This window comes from Rhinoraja longicauda, chromosome 16, assembly GCF_053455715.1.
Source record: "Rhinoraja longicauda isolate Sanriku21f chromosome 16, sRhiLon1.1, whole genome shotgun sequence".
Lineage (NCBI taxonomy): Eukaryota > Metazoa > Chordata > Chondrichthyes > Rajiformes > Arhynchobatidae > Rhinoraja > Rhinoraja longicauda.
Genome location: NC_135968.1, coordinates 25,352,899 through 25,379,574, shown reverse-complemented (window position 1 = coordinate 25,379,574; position 26,676 = coordinate 25,352,899). Strand labels below are relative to the sequence as shown.

Below are 26,676 nucleotides of genomic sequence, written 5' to 3'. Positions count from 1 at the left end.
AATAGTCCATATAAAAACTAAAGTGCGATAATGGAATAACCAAATGAGAAAGAGTTAAGAAAAACTGTACGATGCAGCACCATCTGGATGAGGGCATGAAAGAGGTGGCTGTTCTTAAGTCTGGACTTCAGACTTTCAAGTTCTTTATCTTCTTCCAGAATTAAGGAGAGAGAAAATGGAACAGAGTGGCAGGCATCATGCAAAACACTGAAGATGGGCCAGATGGAAGGAAGTGACGAGCCTGTGATGCACTTACCACTCTGCTGATTCAGGTGGTCAAGACCAGTGCAGTTGCCATATCAGGCTGAGATGCACCCTATTATGGACAAAATTAAAGTTTGAATTGGCACTCTACTTGTCTACAGTTCAGGATCTATCGGAAGTAGAGCAGGGGGCTGAGTTCACAACCTTTATGAGCACCATTGTTGAGGGGCAGGGTGAAGGAAATGTGATGACCAATTCTAACTGACTAAGGTCTGTAAGTCAGAAATCCCAGAAGCTATTTGCAAATGAAAGGCCAAAGGTTATGGTCCAGGAGGAGTTTATTTGGTAAAGACTGAACTATGATCAATAAGTAGCAACCTAATTTATATACTCATATTGTCAAGCTGATTGTGGTGCAAGGAGAGGTGGTGTCCTCTGTAGATCTACTTTTCTCGTATACAAATTGAAAGGGGTCTAGATTCTCTGGAAGACTGGTGCAGACGTGGATCATTGCCAACCTTTCAAAGCACTTCATTATGGTCAATGTTGAGCAACTGTCAGTAATCATTGAGACAGGTCACTTTACTGTCATGGGCCTTGTACATATTTGTAATCACGAATAAGGTGCCGCAGTGCCTCTATTTTCTTAGAAGTAGAACTGAACTTATGCAGCCATCAAAAGGCATCCTTATTTCTGACCTGATGATGGAAATGAGGTCATAGGTGAAACAGCTGGAGTTGGGATTAGGATGCTTTCCTGTTAAATTCTGACAGTAATGACCTGAAGCTGGATGATTGACCTCAACTATTTACAAATGCAAACTGAGTGACTAACAGAGTAACGGTTTTCCTTTTAATGTTCAGATTTACCTGGTTTACCAATTATTAAAGCAATTTCATCCCAACAAAATATTTAGTGTTAACCAAACCAACTAAGAAAAGTTTTTTTTTTACACAAACCTCATTATGTGGTAAACCTGCTGCTGAAAATATAGGTATTTTTTGTCCTCTAGCAATACTGTTGATGCCATCGATTGCAGAGATTCCTGTCTGGATCATTTCTTCTGGGTATATACGACACTGTGGATTTATAGGCTGACCTAAACAAAAAAGTAGATGTCATCATGGAGCGATGTCGAATATAACAATATTCCATGCTGAAACAAAATATTGTATTTATGTAACGTTAAACACGGTAAATCACTTCAAAGCTCTTTGCAGGAGCAACTTGGTATGCTTGCCATCATAGTTCAAGACACTGAGTATGAGAGCCAAGATGTCATGTTGCAGTTGGACAAAACGATTGTTAAATTGCACTTAGAGCATTATGTACAGTTCTGGTCACCATACTACAGGAAGGTTATGGTAGCTTGAGAGTGCAGAAAAGATTCACAAGGAAATTGTCTGAAACAGAGGGATGTAGTTATAAGGAGAAATTGGAGAGGTTGGATTCATTTACACAGAAACGTAGAAGGCCGAGCGTTGATCTTAAGAGAGACAAAATTATGAAGGGTATAGATGAAGTACAGTCAGAAGACAAATAGGAATTGTGTAGATAGACACGCGCATGTTTCTGTGCTGCACATTATGAGGATTCTATGAATATCAAAGTAAAAAATGCTACTGAATCACAAAATATTACGACAACTGAACAGATGAAGTGGTATACACGCCTCAGTCAGCATCAATGGTGCCAAAGTGGAGATGGTCAAGAGCTTCAACTTCCTAGGCATAAATATTACCAACAATTTGTCCTAGACCAACCACATTGAAGCTACAGTCAAGAAAGCACACCAACGCCTCTACTGTGATTATTCCATTGGAAAACAAGCACATTATTTTTGGAGTAATTGCCTCCAAGGAACCATTAAAATTATTGCCAATGGAGATCTCAAAATTCCATTACCCGCTATTCCATTATCGACAATATTTCCCAAATGAAATAATTCAGCATAGAATGGTGATTTTAAAAAGTGTCTATAATAATAAATGACCTGACGAATTTTGGGGAACCAATGGAATTTCTATGATGATATGCATAAGTCGTTGAAATGGTTCCAAATGGAATACTGATGCTTCAGTTTAAGTCAATGGGAAAGATAACTTGGCAAAGGCCAGTTCTAAAGGAAATGATAGAAATCCTGATTATTACGCTGGCACCCCAAGTCGTATGTACAGAAAATTAATGTAATTTGAGGTTGGTGTACAATATTGCTTGGTGAGGTACTGAGGTAGCTACAGAACAAGCTAAACCAACGTTAAAAATGGGCAGGGGGAATACAATGCAGATTGTTACAAGGTGCTCTTTGCTGATAGAATAAATGAACAGCATACATGAGCCATGAATATATTGCTGCAAAATGTTTATATTTTAACTAGGTTCAGTATCGCATGAAAACTCATTAGGAATAAATTTTGTTGATTGATCTAAAGTAAATGAATTAACAGTTGGTTGAAGCAGACAACACTGAAATGAGATAATATAATAAAAAGGAACTGCAAATGCTGGTTTATATGAAAGATAGATACAAAATGCTAGACTAACCCAGCGGGTCAGGCTGCATCTCTGGAGAAAATGGACAGGTGATGTTTCTGGGATGGGACTCTTCCTCAGACTGATTGTAGTGAGGGGGAGGGAGTGGGCGAGGAGAGAGAAAGAGAGAGAAACTGCAAATGAGAGAAATACCAAGATCAACTCAGACCACAGGAAAGGAGGTTCCCTGATAAGTTGAGTGTTGGCTAAAGACTGTATCCCTCTTAGGATTGCACTTAGTTGCAAACTGTGGAACAGGTTAAACAGCTTTTAATGTAGGGAGGTGGAGGAAGGTGCATGTAGGTCACTCAGATGTGCAGCACTTTGGTCAACGTGGGTTGTTTTTAAATGTGCTATACAAATAAAATTGACTTGACTTGACCTAAAATTAGTTTTGTTTGAACCCCACAGAGCAACTTAAATTTTTATAATGCATAGATAAAAACAAAATTTTAATTATATAATTTTAGAGGGATTTTTTACAATGGTATCTTAATTGACAGTGGCAGGAAAAGGCTCGCCAGACGATCAAGGAACATCTGTTATTGGGAAACAATCCAGTCTTCAAGACAATATTTTACCTCTGCTCACTGCCTCTCACCAACTGAGATCAGGACTTGATTACACAGAATACATTGCAATCATTTTATATATATCCACTGGGTGGCGCCACCAGCACTAGCTGCCACGCCAACAGTCTGTCTGTCCTTTATTCTGTTTTTGTTATTTTAAGTACGTGTTAAAAGTATGTTTTAGTGTTTTTTGCTTTGTTTCATGTGGGGGGGGGCAGGGGTGAAAACTTTTTTTTCAAGCTCTTACCTCGACGGACATTCGAATCTTCTCCGTATCGGATCTCCGTCCCCACTGCGGCCTAACATCGTGGAATTGGCAGCCTTTCCTGGAGATCAGCCCGGCGCTTCAAGCCACGACGCAGACTTTAACATCGGGAGCTGCGATCCTTTGTCGAGGATCGACTGTGGAGAGCTCCAACCGCAGGACCTGTGGACTTTAACTTCGGGAAGCCCATGGTCCCTGGTAAGAAGAGGCCGACTCGGGAGCTCCAATGCCACGGAGAGTTAATCAACCTGATGCGAGGGCTTGGACAGTCTGCAGCAGCGACTGCGGATGGTCCAACAGCCCCGTCCGCGGGTGAAAGAGGAAGTGATTGAACTTTATTACCTTCCATCACAGTGAGGAATATGGAGTCTGCTGTGGTGAATGCTTATGTTAAATTTTATTTTATGTGGCTGTGTGTCTTGTTGCTTTTTACTAAGTATGGCTGTATGCTAACTCAAATTTCACTGTACCTTAATTGGTACATGTGACAATTAAATTGAATCTTGAATCCAATGCCATCATTTTAATTTTATCTTTACTTTCATTGTGGACATTGCCACACCAATGCAGGGTTATGTCATAAAGATCAGAATATTAAACAGATGAAAAAAGACAAAATACTGGAGTAACTCAGCAGGTCAGGCAGCACCTCCGAAGAATGTGAAAAAGGCATAATTTTGGGTTTGGATCCTTCTTCAGGTCTGAAGAGTCCCAATATGAAATCCCACCTATTCATGTCCTTCTGAGATGCTGCCTGACCTGCTCTTTACTTTGTGCCATTTTTTGTAAACCAGCATCTGAAGTGCCTTGTGCCGCATTAATAGATGAATTTTCTCTTGAACAAAATTCATTTTTTATATTAGCTCTCAGCTTACCCATAATATCCAGATAGTCTTCAGCCAATACTGTCGGCCCACTGTCAATAGGTTTACCTGATCCATTGAATACTCTGCCTGTAATGGAACACAAATAGGTTAGGTTTACCTGATCCATTGAATACTCTGCCTGTAATGGAACACAAATACATAAGAAATAGAAACAGTAGGCCATTCCATCTTTGTGCCTGCTCAGCGATTTAATATGTTGACAGCTGATCTTCTACCTCGATGCCACTTTACTAACTAACCCCAAAGATTTTATAGGAATCTGAGGGATATATTATATATATATATATATATATATATCTCTGAAGGGGATGTGTGCATATATATATATATATATATAATATATCCCTCAGATTCCTATAAAATCTTTGGGGTTAGTTAGTGTATATATATATATAAACATAGCACAAAAAGTAAGGAAATTTGTGTTTGGTAGATTATTTCTTTGTTGTAACAATGCTGCTTGGCAATAAATCTTATACCGTTGGAAAGCCTGTTTATTTCCCTTTTAAATGGTGCCACATTTGTAAGGAACATGCATTTGTGGGATGAGCAGCAGAGCTGAGTATATGGGTTGTGCCCATGAAAAATTTGCCAAATCTTCTCTGCCAATGCCAAACAGCTTATTCTGCTGTTGCTATTGACTCTTGTTTTGAGCTTCTGGTACCCCCAGGTGCTGACAAGAATGGGATGCCATCCCACAACAGTGTGTGACCAGGCTGGTGACCAGCATGAGGAGGAGGTGCCAGGCTGTTATGGCTGTGTATGGTTCTTCCACACGCTACTGTGGCTCCTGTTTATTAAATGAATAAATTGTTAAATTGCCAATATGTCTTGTTTCTTCAGACTTCAATCATCCAATCCACCAAACAACACCGAACAAGAGTCAATGGCAGAATAAGCTGTTTGGCATTGGCAGAGAAGATTTGGCAAATTTTTCATGGCAAATAAACAGGCTTTCCAACGGTATAAGATTTATTGCCAAGAAGCATTGTTACAACAAAGAAATAATCTACCAAACACAAATTTCCTTACTTTTTGTGCTATGTTTATATATATATATATCTATATATCTATATATCTTCTATCTATCTATATCTATATCTATCTATCTATCTATCTATCTATCTATCTTCTATATCTATCTTCTATATCTATCTATCTATCTATCTATCTTCTATCTATCTTCTATCTATATAATATCTATATAATACTAAAACTCTGCGGTCCAACATTCCGTATGTATGTATGTATATGTGTATGTACGGAAGATTACTTACAAACCCTACTCCTCCTAGACGGTACACCAAAGCGCTACGATTTTTGTACCGCCGTATTCACCATTAACCTGGGCAACTATTGTAAGTACTTTCGTTCAAATTGAAGCTACCTTTTTAAAGCTAGAGAGATATTAAAGTTTAAATTTTTCATTTCTAACCCTTTTCTTCAAGGGGCTACATTTGTTTCCAAAAGTTTCCAGAAAAGGATTTAGTTTTCAGCAAGGATTTAGTTTTCAGCTTGTGACGGCTACATTGTTTCGAAAAGCTTCCAAGAAGTCTTTTTTGTTATTGCAAGTCAAGTCAAGTCAAGTCAGTTTTATTTGTATAGCACATTTAAAAACAACCCACGTTGACCAAAGTACTGCACATCTGATTAGGAAAAAACAAACAAACATCTGATTAGGGAAAAAAAAAAAGAATGAAGGCTATAGTGGTCACTTGACATACACAGATCAGGAGGACGGGCCCAACGGGCACACTTGGAGAGTAAGAGTGGGGCTGGGGGAGGAGAGAATGGGGGGTGTGGGGACGGGCCCAACGGGCCCTCTTTTCCGGGCCCAACGGGCACACTTGGAGAGTAAGAGTGGGGCTGGGGGAGTGAGAATGGGGGGTGTGGGGACGGGCCCAACGGGCCCTCCCCAACGGGCACACTTGGAGAGTAAGAGTGGGGCTGGGGGAGGAGAGAATGGGGGGTGTGGGGACGGGCCCAACGGGCAGTTTTCAGCTTGTGACGGCTACATTGTTTCGAAAACCTTCCAAGAAGTCTTTTTTGTTATTGCAAGTCAAGTCAAGTCAAGTCAAGTCAGTTTTATTTGTATAGCACATTTAAAAACAACCCACGTTGACCAAAGTACTGCACATCTGATTAGGAAAAAAAACAAAAACATCTGATTAGGAAAAAAAAATAAAAATTAAGGCTATAGTGGTCACTTGACATACACAGATCAGGAGGACGGGCCCAACGGGCACACTTGGAGAGTAAGAGTGGGGCTGGGGGAGGAGAGAATGGGGGGTGTGGGGACGGGCCCAACGGGCCCTCTTTTCCGGGCCCAACGGGCACACTTGGAGAGTAAGAGTGGGGCTGGGGGAGTGAGAATGGGGGGTGTGGGGACGGGCCCAACGGGCCCTCTTTTCTAGTATAATACTAAAACTCTGCGTTCGTATGTAGGGATGTATGTGTGTATGTACGGAAGTTTAACTTACAAACCCTACTCCTCCAAGACGGTACACCAAAGCGCTACGATTTTTGTACCGCCGTATTCACAATTAACCTGGGCAACTATTGTAAGTACTTTCGTTCAAATTGAAGCTACCTTTTTAAAGCTAGAGAGATATTAAAGTTTAAATTTTCATTTCTAACCCTTTTCTTCAAGGGGCTACATTTGTTTCCAAAAGTTTCCAGAAAATCATTTAGTTTTCAGCAAGGATTTAGTTTTCAGCTTGTGACGGCTACATTGTTTCGAAAAGCTTCCAAGAAGTCTTTTTTGTTATTGCAAGTCAAGTCAAGTCAAGTCAAGTCAGTTTTATTTGTATAGCACATTTAAAAACAACCCACGTTGACCAAAGTACTGCACATCTGATTAGGAAAAAAAAAAAAAACATCTTGGAGAGTAAGAGTGGGGCTGGGGGAGGAGAGAATGGGGGGTGTGGGGACGGGCCCAACGGGCCCTCCCCAACGGGCACACTTGGAGAGTAAGAGTGGGGCTGGGGGAGGAGAGAATGGGGGGTGTGGGGACGGGCCCAACGCCTGGGCAACTATTGTAAGTACTTTCGTTCAAATTGAAGCTGCCTTTTTAAAGCTAGAGAGATATTAAAGTTTAAATTTTTCATTTCTAACCCTTTTCTTCAAGGGGCTACATTTGTTTCCAAAAGTTTCCAGAAAAGGATTTAGTTTTCAGCAAGGATTTAGTTTTCAGCTTGTGACGGCTACATTGTTTCGAAAAGCTTCCAAGAAGTCTTTTTTGTTATTGCAAGTCAAGTCAAGTCAAGTCAAGTCAGTTTTATTTGTATAGCACATTTAAAAACAACCCACGTTGACCAAAGTACTGCACATCTGATTAGGAAAAAAAAACCAGACATCTGATTAGGAAAAAAAAAAAAAAATGAAGGCTATAGTGGTCACTTGACATACACAGATCAGGAGGACGGGCCAAACGGCCACACTTGGAGAGTAAGAGTGGGGCTGGGGGAGGAGAGAATGGGGGGTGTGGGGACGGGCCCAACGGGCCCTCCCCAACGGGCACACTTGGAGAGTAAGAGTGGGGCTGGGGGAGGAGAGAATGGGGGGTGTGGGGACGGGCCCAACGGGCCCTCCCCAACGGGCACACTTGGAGAGTAAGAGTGGGGCTGGGGGAGGAGAGAATGGGGGGTGTGGGGACGGGCCCAACGGGCCCTCTTTTCTAGTATTTATATATAACTAAAACTCTCATGTTGTCTGTGGATATATTTGTTTGTGGATTTGTGGATATATTTGTTCCCGAAATACAGCCAAAACGGTACACAATAGCGCAACAATTTTAGACCCACCTTACTCACCTGCGGTTCAAATGGTTGTTATATTTTTTTAACTTTTCACTTTAAACTTTAAAAATCACTTTTTAAACTTTAATAAATCCCTTTTCCACTTCCTGCCCGTCAGTCGGGCCTGGGCAGTAATACCTCCGTGTTTGACGTCACAATGGGAACCCAACGGGTCCATGCCTGCACAGTTGGGTCCCGTTGATCTAATACTTACTTAACATAGCCGCCGGATCCACGCATGCACAGAACCCAACGGGTCCGCGTCTGTGCAGTTGGGGCCCGTTGATGTTGAGGGGGGATGGAGTGGGTGAATAGTGGGGGGGGGGGGGGGTGAGGGAGGGGAGGGTGCTACACCAATGCGGGAGAACCCAATGGGTCCACAGCAGCTAGTAACATTTAAAATACATTTGGACAGATAAATGGATAAGAAAGGTATAGAGGGTTATGGACCAGTGCGGGCAAGCAGGGCTAGTGTATCTTGGTCAGCATGGGCAAGTTGAGTCAAAGAGGCTATGTTTGTCCTTTATGACTTTATATCCCTTCTTACCCTTAATATCTAAAAATGTGCAACTTGGATATACCCAGTGACCAAAACCAAAATTTGTTAATTAGACAATTTAAAATATTTGCTGTCCTGTGGTGAAGAGATTTCTTACCAACATATTTTGAGACAGTCACCTTAGTTCTAGCTAATCCATCATAAGATATTAGTAGTCTACAAATTTGCTAACAACCCCACTGTTGTTGGCCAAATCATGTGGTGATGATTCAGTATATAGGAAATAAATTGAATACCTGGTTGAGTGGTGACAGAACAGCCTATCACTCAATGTCAACAAAACCAGGCAATTAATAGTTAACTTCAAAAAGGGCGAGTCAGGAGACAATGTACCAGCTTTCATTGGTGGGGTGGAGGATAAGAAAGATAAATAGCAGCTTCAAATTCCGGGCGTTAAAGTCTCAGATGCCCTGCCTTGGCCAGTACGTAACATGGTAAACTTAAAGATCCCTTTTACATAAACGTGCTTAAATGTACTGATAATAGGTATTGTCTGTTTGGTTATTTTTTGAAGTGTACAATAAATGCTCTAATGCCAAGTTGCAGCCTAGCTTTACATTTAACTAAATCCCCAGTAAGAGTCTTGGTGAAAAGCAGTTCTGCTTCTCAATGCAATTAATGCAAATGAACTCAAGGTTACAAACTTCACTGTTTAAATATACTCTCAGTCTGCAATAGCATGGATTTACAGTTCTTTTGTTCAAAACTCCTTCGGTAAAAGTACCGTTTAAACGAAATACTTTGATGTATACCAAACTGGACATATGGCAATAAAAGGGTCAGCAATAGCTACTGTTAGGGCAAATTCAGTTATAACTGCAGAAATGTGGATCTTTACTCATTGATTGTAAAGTGTATACAGTACCTCCATAATGTTTGAGACAAAGACCCATCATTTATTTATTTGCCTCTGTACTCCACAATTTGAGATTTGTAATAGAAAAAATTACATGTGGTTAAAGTGCACATTGTCAGATTTTAATAAAGGCCATTTTTATACATTTTGGTTTCACCATGTAGAAATTACAGCTGTGTTTATACATGTTCCCCCATGTCCCAATGGTTGGGACACATGGGCTCACGAGTGTTTGTAATTGCTCACGTGTGTTTAATTGCCTCCTTAATGCAGGTATAAGAGAGCTCTCGGCACCTAGTCTTTCCTCCAGTCTTTCCATCACTTTGCAAACTTTTATTGCTGTTTATCAACATGAGTACCAAAGTTGTGCCAATGAAAGTCAACAAAGCCATTATGGGACTGAAACAAGAATAAAACTTGGAGACATCAGCCAAATCTTTCGGCTTACCAAAATCAACTGTTTGGAACATCATTAAGAAGAAAGAGAGCACTGGTGAGCCTACTAATCACAAAGGGACTAACAGGCCAAGGAAGACCTCCACAGCTGATGACAGAAGAATTCTCTCTACAATAAAGAAAAATCCCCAAACACCTGTCCGACAGATCAGAAACACTCTTCAGGAGTCAGGTGTGGATTTGTCAATGACCACTGTCCACAGAAGACTTCATGAAGAAATACAGAGGCTACACTGTAAGATGCAAACCACTGGTTAGCCACAAAAATAGGATGGCCAGGTTACAGTTTGACAAGAAGTACTTAAAAGAGCAACCACAGTTCTGGAAAAAGGTCTTGTGGACAGAGGAGACAAAAATTAACTTATATCAGAGTGATGGCAAGAGCAAAGTATGGAGGAGAGAAGGAATTGCCCAAGACCCAAGGCATTACACCTCATCAGTGAAACACGGTGGTAGGGGTGTTATGGCCTGGGCATGTATGGCTGCTGAAGGTACTGGCTCATTTATCTTCATTGACGATACAACTGCTGATGGTAGTAGCATAATAAATTCTGAAGTGTATAGACACATCCTATCTGCTCAAGTTCAAACAAATGCCTCAAAACTCATTGGTCAGTGGTTCATTCTACAGCAAGACAATGATCCGAAACATAGTGCTAAAGCAACAAAGGAGTTTTTCAAAGCTAAACAATGGTCAATTCTTGAACGGCCAAGTCAATCACCCGATCTGAACCCAATTAAGCACGAGTTTTATATGCTGAAGAGAAAACTGAAGGCGACTAACCCCCAAAACAAGCATAAGCTAAAGATGGCTGCAATATATGCCTGGCAGAGCATCATCAGAGAAGACAACCAGCAACTGGTGATGTCCATGAATCACAAACTTCAAGCAATCATTGCATGCAAAGCATATGCAACAAAATACTAAACATGATTACTTTCATTAGTATTTCAAAATACTAAACATGACATTGCTGAGTCCCACATTTAAGGTGCCCTGAAATGGGGGGACTATGTATAAACAGTGCTGTAATTTCTACTTGGTGAAACCAAAATGTATAAAAATGGCCTTTATTAAAATCTGACAATGTGATCACTTTAACCACGTGTTAAATCACTTGAACCACGTGATTTTTTCTGTTAAAAAACTCAAATTGTGAAGTACAGAGGCAAATAAATAAACAATGGGTCTTTGTCCCAAACATTATGGAGGGCACTGTACTTCCTTGATGAATGTGTGAAGTCATCATAAATGCAAATTTTCACTGTTCATAAAATTACTTAAATTGAAAGCCAAGATTCCTATCTAAAAGGAAACCGCAATCATAAGGCTATAGAAAAATCACTCATCCAGTCCACGTTTCTACTTTTCTCCCAATTAGTCATTTATTTCAATCCTGCTTACTCACTTTAAGTATCTGTAGCCTTTCAATAATTACTAAAGCAATAATTCCATATCATAATAATAATCTCCCAACTTTTGTCATCTTGCTGATAAATGGATGCTTCAGGCAAAAACTTAAGAGCCCACTGACATAGCAATGGCAACCACCTAGGTGAGTAATTATAAACTGAAGGTATTTATTCACAAAATGCTGGAGTAACTCAGCAGGTCAGGCAGCATCTCAGGAGAGAAGGAATGGGTGATGTTTCGGGTCGAGACCCTTCTTCAGACTGATGTCAGGGGGGCGGGACAAAGGAAGGATATAGGTGGAGACAGGAAGATAGAGGGAGATCTGCGAAGGGGAGGGGAAGAGAGGGACAGAGGAACTATCTAAAGTGGGAGAAGTTGATGCTCATACCACTGGGCTGCAAGCTGCCCAGGCGAAATATGAGGTGCTCTTCCTCCAATTTCCGGTGGGCCTCACTATGGCACTGGAGGAGGCCCATGACAGAAAGGTCAGACTGGGAATGGGAGGGGGAGTTGAAGTGCTCGGCCACCGGGAGACCAGTTTGGCCAACACGGACCGAGCGCAGGTGTTGAGCGAAGCGATCGCCGAGCCTGCGCTTGGTTTCGCCGATGTAAATAAGTTGACATCTGGAGCAGCGGATGCAATAGATGAGGTTGGAGGAGGTGCAGGTGAACCTCTGTCTCACCTGGAAAGACTGTTTGGGTCCTTGGATGGAGTTGAGGGGGGAGGTAAAGGGACAGGTGTTGCATCTCGTGCGGTTGCAGGGGAAAGGGGAGTGGGGGGAGGGGGAGCAAGAGCGGAGCTGCGGGATGTAGAAGAGACCCAAGTGAGAGCCTCATCTATAATGGAAGAGGGGAAGCCCCGTTTCCTGAAGAATGAGGACATTTCTGACGCATTATAAACTGATGTACTTAAATATTGAGGAGCTTAATCAAAATGATTCATCGTGATGTTACTTTACTTCTTTCCTTGGAGTATTTTGTGAGAATTCATCATAAGAGAGGTGGAAGCTCTTTCCAATGTTTTTCTCTTCCATGGTTTTTACAGTGCTCAGAAATAATTATCAAAACCAAGCCAAAGGTCACATGCCCTGCACATTTTCCTTTCAGTTTACAAAAACTGTACATTTCCAATTTCAATCAATATTTGTGGGGAAATTTAAAGAATCCTACATGTACGATTTCACATTTTAAAGATCTTACAAAATGTTCAGATTATTGCAAGATGAAATGCTATGTATTTGGAATATTAAGACATAACTAAATTGAACGTGTTAGAGACAAACTGCTCATAACTAGAATCTAACTTTAGTCCAATATTTTTCATTAAAAAGTGGGAAGATTTAAATTTTACAAATCAGTGTGTGACACTTTTAGAAGTTAAATTCTAAAAGCATACTACAAATTATTACTATAATAGACAATTTTATAAGGCTTACTATAGAAACTAAAATATACCTACCAAGCATATCTTCAGATACAGGTGTGCGAAGTATGTCACCTGTAAACTCGCATGCTGTTTTCTTTGCATCAATACCTGATGTTCCTTCAAAAACCTATGGCAGGATGAAAAAAACAAAAACATTCAAATACATCCAGAATACCACAATTCTTTGACATCTATCATCAGTATATTATCTGTGTTGAGGGAGATTACATAAAGTAGGCCCAAGTTCACTAGAATGTACAATAATTATTTAATGGATGATTTTTAACGGGTTGCAAAGTCTGGCAGAGAAACATCTTCTCGAAAATAGATTCACCATATTCAACCATTCCTTCTCTCTTGAGATGCTGCCTGACCTGCTGAGTTACTGCAGCATTTTGTGATACCTTCGATTTGTACTAGCATCTGCAGTTATTTTCCTTCACCATATTCAAGGGAGCAAAAAGTTCTTCAAGAAAAACCAATAGGTATGGCACTTTTTTTTAACACACACAAATCCAATAAATGCTATTTTAAATAAATACTAGAACGGGGTGGACCTGTTGGGCCCAAAGCTCTCCTGCATTGGTGTAGCACCCTCCCCTCCCCCACTCGCCCCCTCCCCCACCCACTCAATCCCCCTTTTTCCCCCCCACACCCACTCCATCCCCCCTCAACCCCCCTTATCCTCCCTCCTCCCCTCACCCCCCCCCCCCTACTCTCAAGGGCTCTCTGGCACTCCCCCCCTCCCCCTCCCTTCTCTTTCCCCCCCCACTCACCCACTCCATCCCCCCTCAATCCCCCTTATCCACAACCCCCCCGCCCAACTCACCCATTCCATCCCCCCTCAACCAGGGCACCCAGGATTTTGAAGATCCTCGAGATTGCCCCCTCATTCAGCAACAGCCCGACGGCTCAGCAGCAGCTCGAAGGCAACGGCCGTTGCTTTGAGAGCGTGAAGATGGACACCCCCCTGCCCATTGGCCGCCACTCCCATCATTCCCGCCTCCCTCCGAGCTCCCATTGGTCAGATCCCGTCCTGCCCTCGACCCTCTTTGGCCGGGTAACTGTTGGGTTCCCATTGAGATGTCAAACGCGGCTGACCGGCAGGGTGAGTGGAAAAGGGATTTAGTTTAAAAGTTTAAAAAGTGATTTAAGTTTAAAAAGTGAAAAACATTTAAAATATAACAACCATTTGAACCCAGGCCAATGGTGAGTACGGTGGGCCTAAAATTGTCGCGCTATCGTGTACGTACAAACTAACAAAGCAACAAACAAATAAGATGAGAGTTATAGTAATATATATAGATATTTGAAATCTAAGAACATGTGCTACTCAAGTCACAGAGAGGATGGGGCCAGGAAACAGATCAATCAGAGCCTTCTCCTGTAATTAGCAAATGAAGTAAAATAAACTGGATAAATGTTGTTATATAATTCTAACAATAGGAAGGTGGCTCAAGGTAACATATTATTTACCAAAAATGTAAAATCTGCCATGAGATAATTCAGGATGAAGATTTTTCCACGTATTATCCTACCGCAAAGGAAGGTAGCTGTTTGATGAAAAGGCAGACAGTAGACAGGCAGACTGGACTCCAAGAAAGGAAGTTTGTAGAGTGCCTCCGAGATGGATTCTTAGAGCAGCTTGTAAAAGAGCCTGCCAGGGAGAAGGCAATTCTGGATTTAGTGTTGTGTAATGAACCGGATTTGATAAGGGAACGCAAGATAAAGGAACCATTAGTAGATAGTGAACATAATACAAGTTTTAATCTGTAATTTGAGAGGGAGAAGGTAAAATCGGAAGTGTCAGTATTGCCATTGAACAAAGGGGACTATGGAGGCATGAGGGAGGCCTGGCCAAAATTAACTGGAAAGGGACCCCAGCAGGGATGACAGTGGAACAGCAATGGCAGGTATTTCTGGGAATCATCCAGAAGATGCAGGATCATTTCATTCCAAAGAGGAAGAAAGATTCTAAGGGGAGAAAGAGGTGACTGTGGCTGACAAGGGAAGTCAAGGACAGTATAAAAACAAAAGAGAAGACGTATAACATAGCAAAGATGAGCAGGAAGCCAGAAACTTTTAAAGATCAAAAAGAAGGTAACTAAAAAGGCAATACAGAGAGAAAATATGAAGTACAAAGGTAAGCTAGCTGAGAATATAAAGGAGGATAGTAAAAGCTTCTTTAGGTATGTGAAGAGGAAAAAATTAGTTACGCTAAATGTGGGTCCCTTAAAGACAGAAACAGGTGAATTTATTATGGGGAACAAGGAAATGGCAGACGAGTTGAACAGGTACTTTGGTTCTGTCTTCACTGAGGAAGACACAAACAATCTCCCAGATGTACAAGGTGACAGAGGAACTGAAGGAAATCCACATTAGTCAGGAAATGGTATGGGTAGACTGATGGGACTGAAGGCTAATAAATCCTCAGGGCCTGATGGTCTGCATCCCAGGGTACTCAAAGAGATGGCTCTAGAAATCGTGGAAGCATTGGTGATCATTTTCCAATGTTCTATAGATTCTGGATCAGTTCCTGTGGATTGGAGGGTAGCTAATGTTATCCCACTTTCTAAGAAAGGAGGGAGAGAGTAAGCAGGGAATTATAGACCAGTTAGCCTGACATCGGTGGTGGGGAAGATGCTGGATTTTTAAAGATGTAATAGTGGCGCTTTTGGATAGCAGCAACATGATCGGTCCAAATCAGCATGGATTTACAATGGGGAAATCATGCTTGACTAATCTTCTGGAATTTTTTGTGGTTGTAACAAGCAAAATGGACAAGGGAGAGCCAGTGGATGTAGTGTACCTGGACATTCAGAAAGCCTTTGATACTGTCCCACACAGGAGATTAATGGGCAAAATTAGAGCACATGGTATTGGGGATAGGGTATTGACATGGATAGAAAATTGGTTGTCAGACAGGAAACAAAGAGTAGGGATTAACGGGTCCCTTTCAGAATGGCAGGCAGTGACTAGTGGGGTGCCTCAAGGATCGGTACTGGGACCGCAGCCATTTAAAATATACATTAATGATTTAGATGATGGAATTAAAAGTAACATTAGCAAATTTACAGATGACACAAAGCCGGGTGGCAGTGTGAACTACGAAAAGGATGCTATGAGGATGCAGGGTGACTTGGACAGGTTGGGCGAGTGGGCAGATGCATGGCAGATGCTGTATAATGTGGATAAATGTGAGGTTGTCCAGTTTGCAAGGCAAGAACAAGAAGGCAGATTATTATCTGAATGGTGTCAGGTTAGGAAAAGTACAACAAGACCTGGGTGTCCTTGTACATCAGTCACTGAAAGTAAGCATGCAGGTACAGCAGGCAGAGAAGAAAGCTAATGGCATGTTGGCCTTCATAATGAGAGGATTGGAGCAGAGTAAAGAGGTCCTTCTGCAGTTGTACAGGGTCCTGGTGAGACCTGGAGTACTGTGTGCAGTTTTGGTCTCCTAATTTGAGGAGTTTTGGTCTCTTAATTTGATGAAGGACATTCTTGCTGTTGAGGGAGTGCGGCGGAGGTTCACGAGGTTTAAACATTGGCAAAACATCAGAGTTCCTATACACTTAAATGTGGGTTCCCCTCAGAATTGAAATTATTTTAAATTTATTTTAGTATTTTTAATTAAATACACTTTAACATGATTAAAAAATATCAATAAGACTTTTTTAAATGTTCTAAATAAAAGACATTTAAAAACTAAAATAAAATGTTTTCTATCTACATTTAGACTAGTAGAAGCACTGATGATTCACATTTATGATACGTAGCCCATTTAGGTTATTAGACTCATGGAGATTTAATTCCAGCATAAATTTCTGCATTGAGACAAGGATGCAAGAAGAAAATGTGGCAATAAGCAGTACAGTTCTACAAGACCTGTATGTTAGAAGCATTACAAAGTTTAAAATGGTTAACATTTTCTTTTCACATTTGTTGAACTATAAAGATTGATATTTAGATTAAGTTGCCAAATTTGTGTCAATGCACATACACTTTTCTTGCAAAACCATCCTTTTATTCAGGTGTCTTGCAACGAAGGGTAATGCATTGTATACTTTATTTGCTTGCTGTACCTGCACATTTGCTTTCAGTGTCTGGTATACAAGGATATTGAGATCCCTGTGTCATTCAAAATTTTCCAATCTAACACCAGTTTTTTTTAAATCTGCCTTTGTTTTATTTCCAACCAAAATGGATATCTTCATATTTTCCTACAATTTGCAGTATAATTGCCATCTTATTGCCTATTCATTAAAGGTTTCTCAGGTAATCAGATAATCTTTCACACGAGTCAGTAAATATAACCGCATTCAATCTAATATCATAAAAGTCTCAAAGATCCCCACCTGTACTACAGCCTTATTACCACTGACTTCCAGAACCTGTCCACTTCTAATGGAGCCATCGGGAAGTGTCAGACGCACAATCTCGGCATACCTTGGAAACTGATGAAAACATAGGCAAAAAGGCCATCAGTTTTAATACATTGAGGATAAATAAACTATTAAAAACCATACTGTACAAGAAAACTATTCAGCTAACAGTAGTACCGAATGTATGTGTGCAAGATACATCTTCTGGATGCACTGGGACGCATCCTCGGTGATATGACCTGGAGTCATCTGGTGCTTCGGGTCTCACAACATCAGACACGCTCGCCCAGGCGACCCAGCCGGGGTTGATCAGGCCCCGACCTGGATCCCAGCAGCAATCGCCCATGGATCAGCCCTCTTAATCCAAAGCCATCTAGTGGCTTTCTCTGCGGCTTCGCTTGCAGATTGAATGGCCCTCTTCTTTGCCAGCCCCGTAATGCCCAACTGGTTGAGGACTTTGCAGAGTGAGCGTCCTGTAAAGCCTCTACAGCCCACCTCTATGGGTTCATAGCATGTCTTCCAGCCTCCGTCCCGGCACATCTCCACCAGTTCCTGGTACTTCGCGTGTTTCCTCTCATTTGCTTCTTCTATACGCTCTTCCCGTGGCACTGTCAGCTCCAGAATGATCAGCTGTTTTGTCACTTCGGAGGTGATGATCATGTCTGGCTGGAGTGATGTTGCTGTGATGTGCTACGGAAATGTCAGCTGTTTGCCCAGATCGACCTGCAGCTGCCAGTCAGTGGCCGTGTAGAGGAGGCCCACCATTGTTTTTGGCTGTGGTCGAGGCTTCTCTCCAGCTTTGACAAAAGTGATTGATTTCTTTGGGGCGTGGTGGTGTTTGCTGTTACTGATGGCAGTGGCTATGCTCTCAGCAACCACCTTGAGCACCTGGTCATGTCGCCACCGATAGCGACCTTCCCCAAGGGACTTTGGGCAGCTGCTGAGGAGATATTCTAATGATCCCCTTCCAGTGCAAAATGGGCAGGAAAGTGTCACGCTCTTGCCCCAGACATGGAGGTTTGCTGGGCTTGGTAGGGCATCGTAGACAGCTTGGACAAGGAACCCGGACGCGCTGAAAGTCTGCCTGCATGATGTTTGACCAGGTAATCCTGCGCTGCGGTATGCTCTCCCACCTTGTCCACGCTCCCGGCAGCCTGAGCACCACCGTCCTGCTCACACGCTCTTCCTCCACACCTGCTCGGACCTCTTCCTGGATGAGATGGTCTCTCCTTGCACTGGGACTTGCCAACCTGGGTCTTGGGGAAGTATCCCAAGCCCGCTCTGCCAGCTGCTATGACTCCCACCAATACATTTTGTCTTAGGCATGACTCTGCCACCTCCACTGCTTTCTCCGCCCTCCATTTCCTCCCTGTTCTCTCCTCGATGCCAACCGATGACACCTTCTGGTCCCTGGAGTCCCTGTAGTGTAGGGCTTCTCTTGTCCGTGCCACCATAAACTCTTCAGTGAGGCCACTGAATGGGAGCTGCAAGATGTTACTGGTCCCGTACAGTGCTGCACTTTTGAGGCTGCGGGGAAGGACAAGCCACTTGCGAAGAAAGCCACTGATCTTCCTTTTGAGGGACTCAACTGTGGTCAATGGAACAGCGTAAACCAGCAGAAGCCACAGGACACGGGGCAGGATGGAATGCTGATAGATCCAGGCCTTGATTGACTTGTCGACTTTGGTGAGCCAGGCTTCAAGGTCTTCGATGGATTTTTGAATGGCAGAGTCTTTCAGAGCTTCCCCAAACTCTTGACAGGTTTCTCAATGATGGAGGGAATGACAGTTCTGGATAATAAGTGGAATTTGTCAGTCACCTTCCCCTTCTTCAGCACCATGGACCTTGACTTCGTTGGCTTGAAACTCATCCTTGCCCAGATGATAAGTTTCTCAAGACTTTGTAGGATACACCTATTCCCTGAGACAAATGTTGTGGTGATGGTAAGGTCGCCCATAAAAGCTCTTATTGGGGGCTGTCGTACACCAGACTTGGTTAAGGGGCCTCAGCATTCCACCTCGACTGACTTGGCCACCATGTTCATTGCAAGAGCAAAAAGAATAACCGAACTAATACTTTGTTCGAAAAGCTGCCCACATTTATATAAAAAATGTTACACTTTGATCAAATTAAGAATTGTACAATTTAAATAATTTCATTTTTTGCAAATATCAGTACTCATTTCTTGATCATGTCAGCCCCATTTTACAGATTTCTTCCTCAAAACAATAGCATGCTTGCCAATACAAACAGTTATAGTTATTTACATTTTTATTGTTCAGCATCATGCAACTTCAGACAAAATAGTACATTTTATTTAAGTATTTAAATTTCCATTGGGGCAGCAAAACTGACTGAATGGATCGAGGTGCTAATTAAGAGTCGTTTTCATAAGCATGCCATTGAAATCATATCGGCACAACCTCTCTTTCCACAACATCAGTTAATTGGTTGAAGATCAAAATTATACATCTAATTGGCATTCCAAATTAACCATAAATCATTTTATTATAAATACCTTTACATCGCCCAAAATCACCAAAGGTCCATTTACACCAGTCATAGGCTATTAAAAATAAAATTAACATAAAATTAGTATTCTTTAGAAATTCACTATCAAATTCAGCACATGATATGTAACATAACAAGGAATATATTACTTTCAAATTCTTCAAAATGTTACGTTGTAGTTAAAATGCAGTTGATGCTAATACAACAATGGACTCGATTTTTACATTTTCTCTGACAATGCATGACAAAATTCGCCATACCTCTTCTGTAAAAATCTAGCCTTCTCAAAAACCATTTGCGGTGTTGCTTTCTATTTACTAAACATTTTCCTGTCTATATCAGCATGATCACAAAGATCATTTTTCATCAAACTGAATGAAAAGATCCATGAAATACTTCAAGCCTCGATATATTAACAGGATCACCATTTGATGAACTAGACACAATGGCATTACTGTTGCATGTATGGGTGGTCAACTATCAGTGAGCTGTAAAAAAAAAAGCACATATTTTGCAACATGATTTTGACACATTACTAAGTGTTCAAAATTGCCTTATTATTTAACTGCAACCTTCAATGATACTGTCAGGTGATAAAGCAATACATGGAGACATAGGCCATTACCTTGGGCTTTTTATTTTACATGGGAAAATATTACCAATGCAGACAGAGAAGACAATTTGACTATGTTTGACATTTATTTCTGATCAGTCTTCTCTCACATCTGTGGTGGCTGAAGCAAGGACTGCATTGTTTCGATTGGCTTCCATCACACTTTGCTTTTTTGTGTAATCCGTCAATCTCTTCACCGATATCAAAGCTGCAAGGAAATTAGAACAGACCAGCTCTACTGCAGTGCACTAAAGCTTAGCGGGGCGCATCTACTATGCAACTAATTAGGCTGCAGCCAACAGAATAAACCTGTCAATGTTCGCTTGCTGTTTCCCACACACCTGCATTTCATTCACTAATAAGCAAACATCGGGAGAAGGAAGACAAATTGCTCAAGCATGAAAGCCATATAACAGTGTTGCAACCACCTACAGTATTTTTAGTTTCCATTTGAAATTTACAAAAGGCTTAAACTAAGACACAAGACAAATTTTTGAAGACAACCACTTGTTGGATAAGTATAATTCTATTTAAAAAAATTCTCTAAAAACTTCAGATTCGTTATCTCAAGTGGGACCTTAATCTTTTTGCCTACTTTGGATACTTGTTTTTTTTAATACAATCTGCCATTTTTGAGATAGTTGTACAAAACATTGGACAATTAAACTTAAACAATGACTAATGGGGACAAACTACGCAGGCAGAGGCAGAAATAAGGGGTACTATGTATTTGATACATTCAGCTTGACAAATAAAAAAACTATTTGTTGTCACTGAATTACATGGTTTACTGTCGTAATTAAAACAATTAAAATAAAACAGAATATTACAATTTCAAAATGTTGCATCGTTTATTGAGATTAGATATAATTTGAAATGTCTAATGCAATGAAAATAATCTACTTGGAACTTTATATAATTTGAATTGGATTTGATACTTCGAAGAATCTGTTTTAATGTTGATTTAATAATACAAAATTTTGTATTACTTGGAAGTCAGCTGAGTTTAGACTCCCTTTGCGCAACTAATTCAGTGTGAGGTTTTTTTTGCCATAATCCATCAGGAAGCACCATTTCAATTATAAATAAAAACTCTCTCCACCCCTTCCCCACTTGAGCTCAAGTACACAACCCCCTGTTTAACATGCAGCTCCTGAGCAGGTCACAGGGCCTTCTGTTCAGCTGCCAGCAGCTTTTGTGTACAAAGATGTTAATTGGTTCTAATCCCTTCATAGAAGCTGTTTTGGTAGCCTGACCCAGCACCCTGAAGGACACCTTGGTGTGAAATACTAAGGGCCCATTCAAGTAGGAGTGAAAGAAAGCAGTGTGCATTCCAACACATTTGATTTAAAAGGCTGGAGGGTACAGCATCATTCTAAACTGAATAAATCTTACGAGTTGTGGTAACAGTGAAGCATGTTCTCTTCAGTGATGTAATCTACTAAAAGACTATCTAAACTACAACTCATTTTCAAAATAATACAGCCACATTAATAGAGTGCTACATGGTATTGCTGTTCAGATTTGAATTAGATAATAAGTCAGTTCAGTTTGTATACATAAGAGCAAGATTAGCATGATTAAGACAGGGTGAAGAGTAGCTCCGAATACAATTTATTAAAATGGCCCTTCTGTTAGGTCTGCTTTACTTTACCCCCTGCTCCCACTATTCCTTCACGATCTTCACCATGGCACATTAAAAACATATGGTTTGGCTAGATGCAAATATGCTATCCACCCCTTTTCTCATGCCCATCTCATCAACTCAACGTCTCTCAAGCAAGATCCTTATTAGTCTTTCCATTTAGTATTGCAGAGAATTTGGCAAGAGTAATATCTCAAGTGTAATATCTCAAACCATTTAGTATCTGGGTAAACTTGCTAGGATTCTAACTTGACAATACGACTGTTTTTTCCCCACAAGATTTTATTTCACTTTTTGATCTAGCGCAATGTTAACTAAACAGAAGCTTAAATTTGTGCAATTATATTTGTGCTTCACTAAAGTATGCATTATGTTTGAAATAATTAGAATTCTTACTAAAAGTGATTTTTTTTATAGATAGAATTAAGTTAAAACACTAAATTAATTTTCCTAATGTTTCAGAGACAAAGCAAAGTGAGCATAAAAGGGCTACGGCCAATGCCAGCTTCTTAGGCTTTGCAGTTCCAATGTGTGGTTTTAGTTCCATAGAAACTTTTACACAAAGTGCTACACAAAGAATGCTTTGCAAAGAACACAACTTACAAATTTGCACAGGTATATCAAGTAACATTTTGAGCATTTTCACAATACACTTAAATTCATCCTCATTAATGTTATAGTTTGCCACTGTGACTACAAAAAGTTTGAGGTGGCAACAGTAACATTTCATCTGCATTGTATTGTGGCTTGGTTGAATTGGGCACAAATTTCATCAAGCCATGTTAATTCTTTTGTAATAATTGCACAAAAGATACATCAGTATTTTGTGTCTTTATCAGAAATAATTTTAAAGCAACGATTTACATAGATATTTCTTCATTCAATACTTTGAGGGTTCTTCATAACCACCCATTAAAAAGTCATCTATTCTCCCATTTGCAGTCGTTTACACAAAACAACGATAGCAGGAAGAGGTGTCTGAAGAATTTCCAGCATTGTGAAATGGACACTCAAAATATTAATATACCACATACATTTTGCAAATCAAGTACAATTTATTATTTTTCCTTGATAAATATTTAACTAAAAAAGTGAAATTGAATATCAATTTAATTCTTTCAGATAACTCTAAAATATGAGACACTTCTAAGTCAAAAGTATCTTTTAATATCAATGTTTTACTTTGACCTTAGTACATTAAGAACTAAAAGTATGCACTGGTCAGTAACAGGTTTGCTGGGATCATGTATCTCTGGTGGAGTTTCAGGAGCAGAGGTGCATACATACCTAAATCAAGAGAGCAAAAATGAGGATAGGAGATAGCTCTGGCAGATAACGTTAAGGGAAATCCAGAGATTTTATGTAAATTAGATGAAACCAGGCAACTAGAGAGAACAGGCCCCCTCTGAAACCAAAGTGATAGTCTGTGCGGAGCTGCAGGAGAAGGACAAGATACTCAATGATTATTTCTCCTCTGTTTTTACCATGGAGAAAGACACGAGGATTGGGGAACTTGGAACAGTTAATTAAGATATCTAGAGAACAGTCCATATTACTGCCAAGGAGGTGCTGATCATCCTAAGGCATATGAAGGTAGATAAATCTCCTGGACCTGACCAAATATATCCGAGGTCACTGTGGGAGAGAAGAAATTGCAAGTGTCCTAGCTGAGTATATAAATCATCATTAGACAATGATGAGGTGCCAGAAAATTGGTCAGACGAGGCTTTTATGTGCAGCGCTGTTGGCTTTGCAGTTGCTGTCTGAGGAAGGGTCTCGACCCGAAACGTCACCCATTCCCTCTCTCCTAGATGCTGCCTGACCTGCCGAGTTACTCCAGCATTTTGTGATACCTTCGATTTATACCAGCATCTGCAGTTATTTTCCTTCACTGATAGCATAGATGATTATCAGAAATTATAGCAGGATCATGATCAGTTGGGCAAGTGGGCTGAGGAATGGCTAATGGAGTTTAATGCAGATAAGTTCTTGCACAGTCAAGCCAGGCCAGGACCTACACAGTGAATGTGGGACTCTGGAGACTGTTGCAGAGCCGAGGGATCAAGGAGTGCAGGTACATTGTTCCTTAAAAGTGATGTCACAGGTGGATACGGTGGTCAAGGTAGCTTTTGGTACATTAACCTTCATCAATCAGGATATTCACTAAAGAACTTGGAATGTTATGTTACAGTTGTACAAGATGTTGGTGAGGCTGCATTTGAAGTGCATTCAATTCATGCTATATGAAGGATGTTGTTAAGTTAGAAAGAGTGCAGAAAAGACTTGAGGGCCTGAGCTACAGAGAGAGATTCAGCAGGCTAAGACTTTATTCCTTGGAGCGCAGGTGACCAAGAGGTGATTTTATAGAGGTGTGTAAGATCATGAGGGGAATAGATGGGGTGAATGCACAATCTTTTACCCAAAAGTGGAGAATCAAGAACCAGAGGAAGTAGGTTTAAGGTGAGAGGAGAAAGATTTAATAGAAACCTGAGGGGTAACTTCACAGAGGGTGGTGCGTATATGGAACAAGCTGCCAGAGAAGGTAGCTGAGGCAGGTACTATAAAATATATATTTTTTAATTTTGACAGGTCAACGGATAGGAAAGGTTTGGAGAGGTAGGGGCCAAATACAGGTAGGTGGGACCGGTGTAGATGGGGCATCTTGGTCGGCATGGACCAAATGTAGAAAATATATATCGTATTAAGAAATTGTTGGTATAAGGAGAGTAGTCTTTATGTTTTCAACATAATTAAGACAGTATTAGAGTGAAACTGGGACAGAGGTTCACCTGCACCTCCTCCAACCTCATCTATTGCATCCGCTGCTCCAGATGTCAACTTATTTACATCGGCGAAACCAAACGCAGGCTCGGCGATCGCTTCGCTCAACACCTGCGCTCGGTCCGCGTTAACCAATCTGATCTCCCGGTGGCCGAGCACTTCAACTCCCCCTCCCATTCCCAGTCTGACCTTTCCGTCATGGGCCTCCTCCAGTGCCATAGTGAGGCCCACCGGAAATTGGAGGAACAGCACCTCATATTTCGCCTGGACAGCTTGCAGCCCAGTGGTATGAACATCGACTTTGCCAACTTTAGATAGTTCCTCTGTCCCTCTCTTCCCCTCCCCCTTCCCAGATCTCCCTCTATCTTCCTGTCTCCACCTATATCTTTCCTTTGTCCCACCCCCGACATCAGTCTGAAGAAGGGTCTGAAGAAGGGTTGGAATCTGCATATATTATGCATAATATTGACATACATGTCTGTCTAAACAATCAAATAATTTCATTCCCAGAATACTTGCATAGATGCAATGTTAAAAGATTATACCTTCAGCTGCAGTACTTGTGTATTTAATAAAACCAAGAACAAATTCACTTTAGAATGTTTCATTTTAACTAGAAAGGAAATTATATCCTGCTTGTCCACTGAATCCAACTTTAAACATTTCAAAGAAAATGATTGGAGCCAATAAAACAAACTGTACTTTCCAAAGATTCTCCCTTTCCCGCCAGTCTCTAAACAAAAATTCAAGAAAGCAATCTACTACAGCCTTGTCTTCCGGACGAAGATATCATCTGATGTGCTAGTTCAATGATGTGTGTTAATAGTATTATATTTCAGGGGAGGCTATTATGTCCAGCGCTGTTGGCTTTCCAGGGTGCAAGTATAGGATCCGACAGCACTATCCAAAGAGCATGCAAGCTCTCCAGTTTCATTAATTCCTCAATCCAAACATGATGGTAGACCATCCAATTATTTCTCAGTTATCTGCGAGAACTTTCTGTGCACAAATAAACTGCCACAATTTACTGAAAATTAAAAATTGCCAATGCTGGAAATCTGAAACAAAAACTGAAAATATTGCAGAATATTTCTTCAACCTGAAAGTTATCAATGTTTTTCTTTCCATGGATACTATTTAACCTGCTGAGTATTTTCAGCATTTTCTATTTTTGTCACATTATACTGTTTTATGATTGTAAGCCACAGTTCAAAAGTAAAGGATTGGCTGTGGCATGTGCTGGAACATTGAGATAATAAAAAACAGCTTTATAAGTTGTTTGGTTTCATTACATTTGTACATAAAATGCTTCTGTAAGTAGATGAATTTAACTGAACTTAATTATTAAGTATTAATACTTTATGCAACAGTCTGATTCAGTGTAAACAATTCCACGAACTTTAAGTGTATCACCTACAGGGTATGATGGTAGCAGTGTTTAAGTTATTGGATAGTAGCTACAGAAGTGAGCCCCTGATTCTGCACAATTAAAGTTCCACCTTTAAAAGCAGGGGAATTTAAAATTAATTGTGTATATATATGCTCATCTCAATGAAGAGAACGGTCAGTGGTGTAAAAAAAATGGATCTGTATTGCTAATGCTCTTTAGGGAAGGAAATATGTCATCCTTGCTCTAGCTAACTTTTTTTGTGCTTCCAAACATGTTCACTGATTCTATCAAAAAGTTTATCATTTAAAGACCTGAATTAGCTCATCCACTATACACAAAGGAAAACAATGAAACTTTATGTCATTCATTATTTTCTCTTTAAGTC

The 26,676-nt window shown here is 40.7% G+C and overlaps 1 protein-coding gene across 1 annotated transcript in view; it reads right to left on the bottom strand.

Annotated features, from left to right (window-relative positions):
- LOC144600936 (V-type proton ATPase subunit B, brain isoform-like) overlaps nucleotides 1-26,676 on the bottom strand; it is a 54,415-nt gene that overhangs the window by 16,068 nt on the left and 11,671 nt on the right. Inside the window, 5 exon segments of the mRNA XM_078412831.1 lie at nucleotides 1,165-1,304; nucleotides 4,450-4,527; nucleotides 13,003-13,096; nucleotides 17,325-17,423; nucleotides 19,870-19,917. Coding sequence (XP_078268957.1) covers nucleotides 1,165-1,304; nucleotides 4,450-4,527; nucleotides 13,003-13,096; nucleotides 17,325-17,423; nucleotides 19,870-19,917 — 459 coding nt within the window.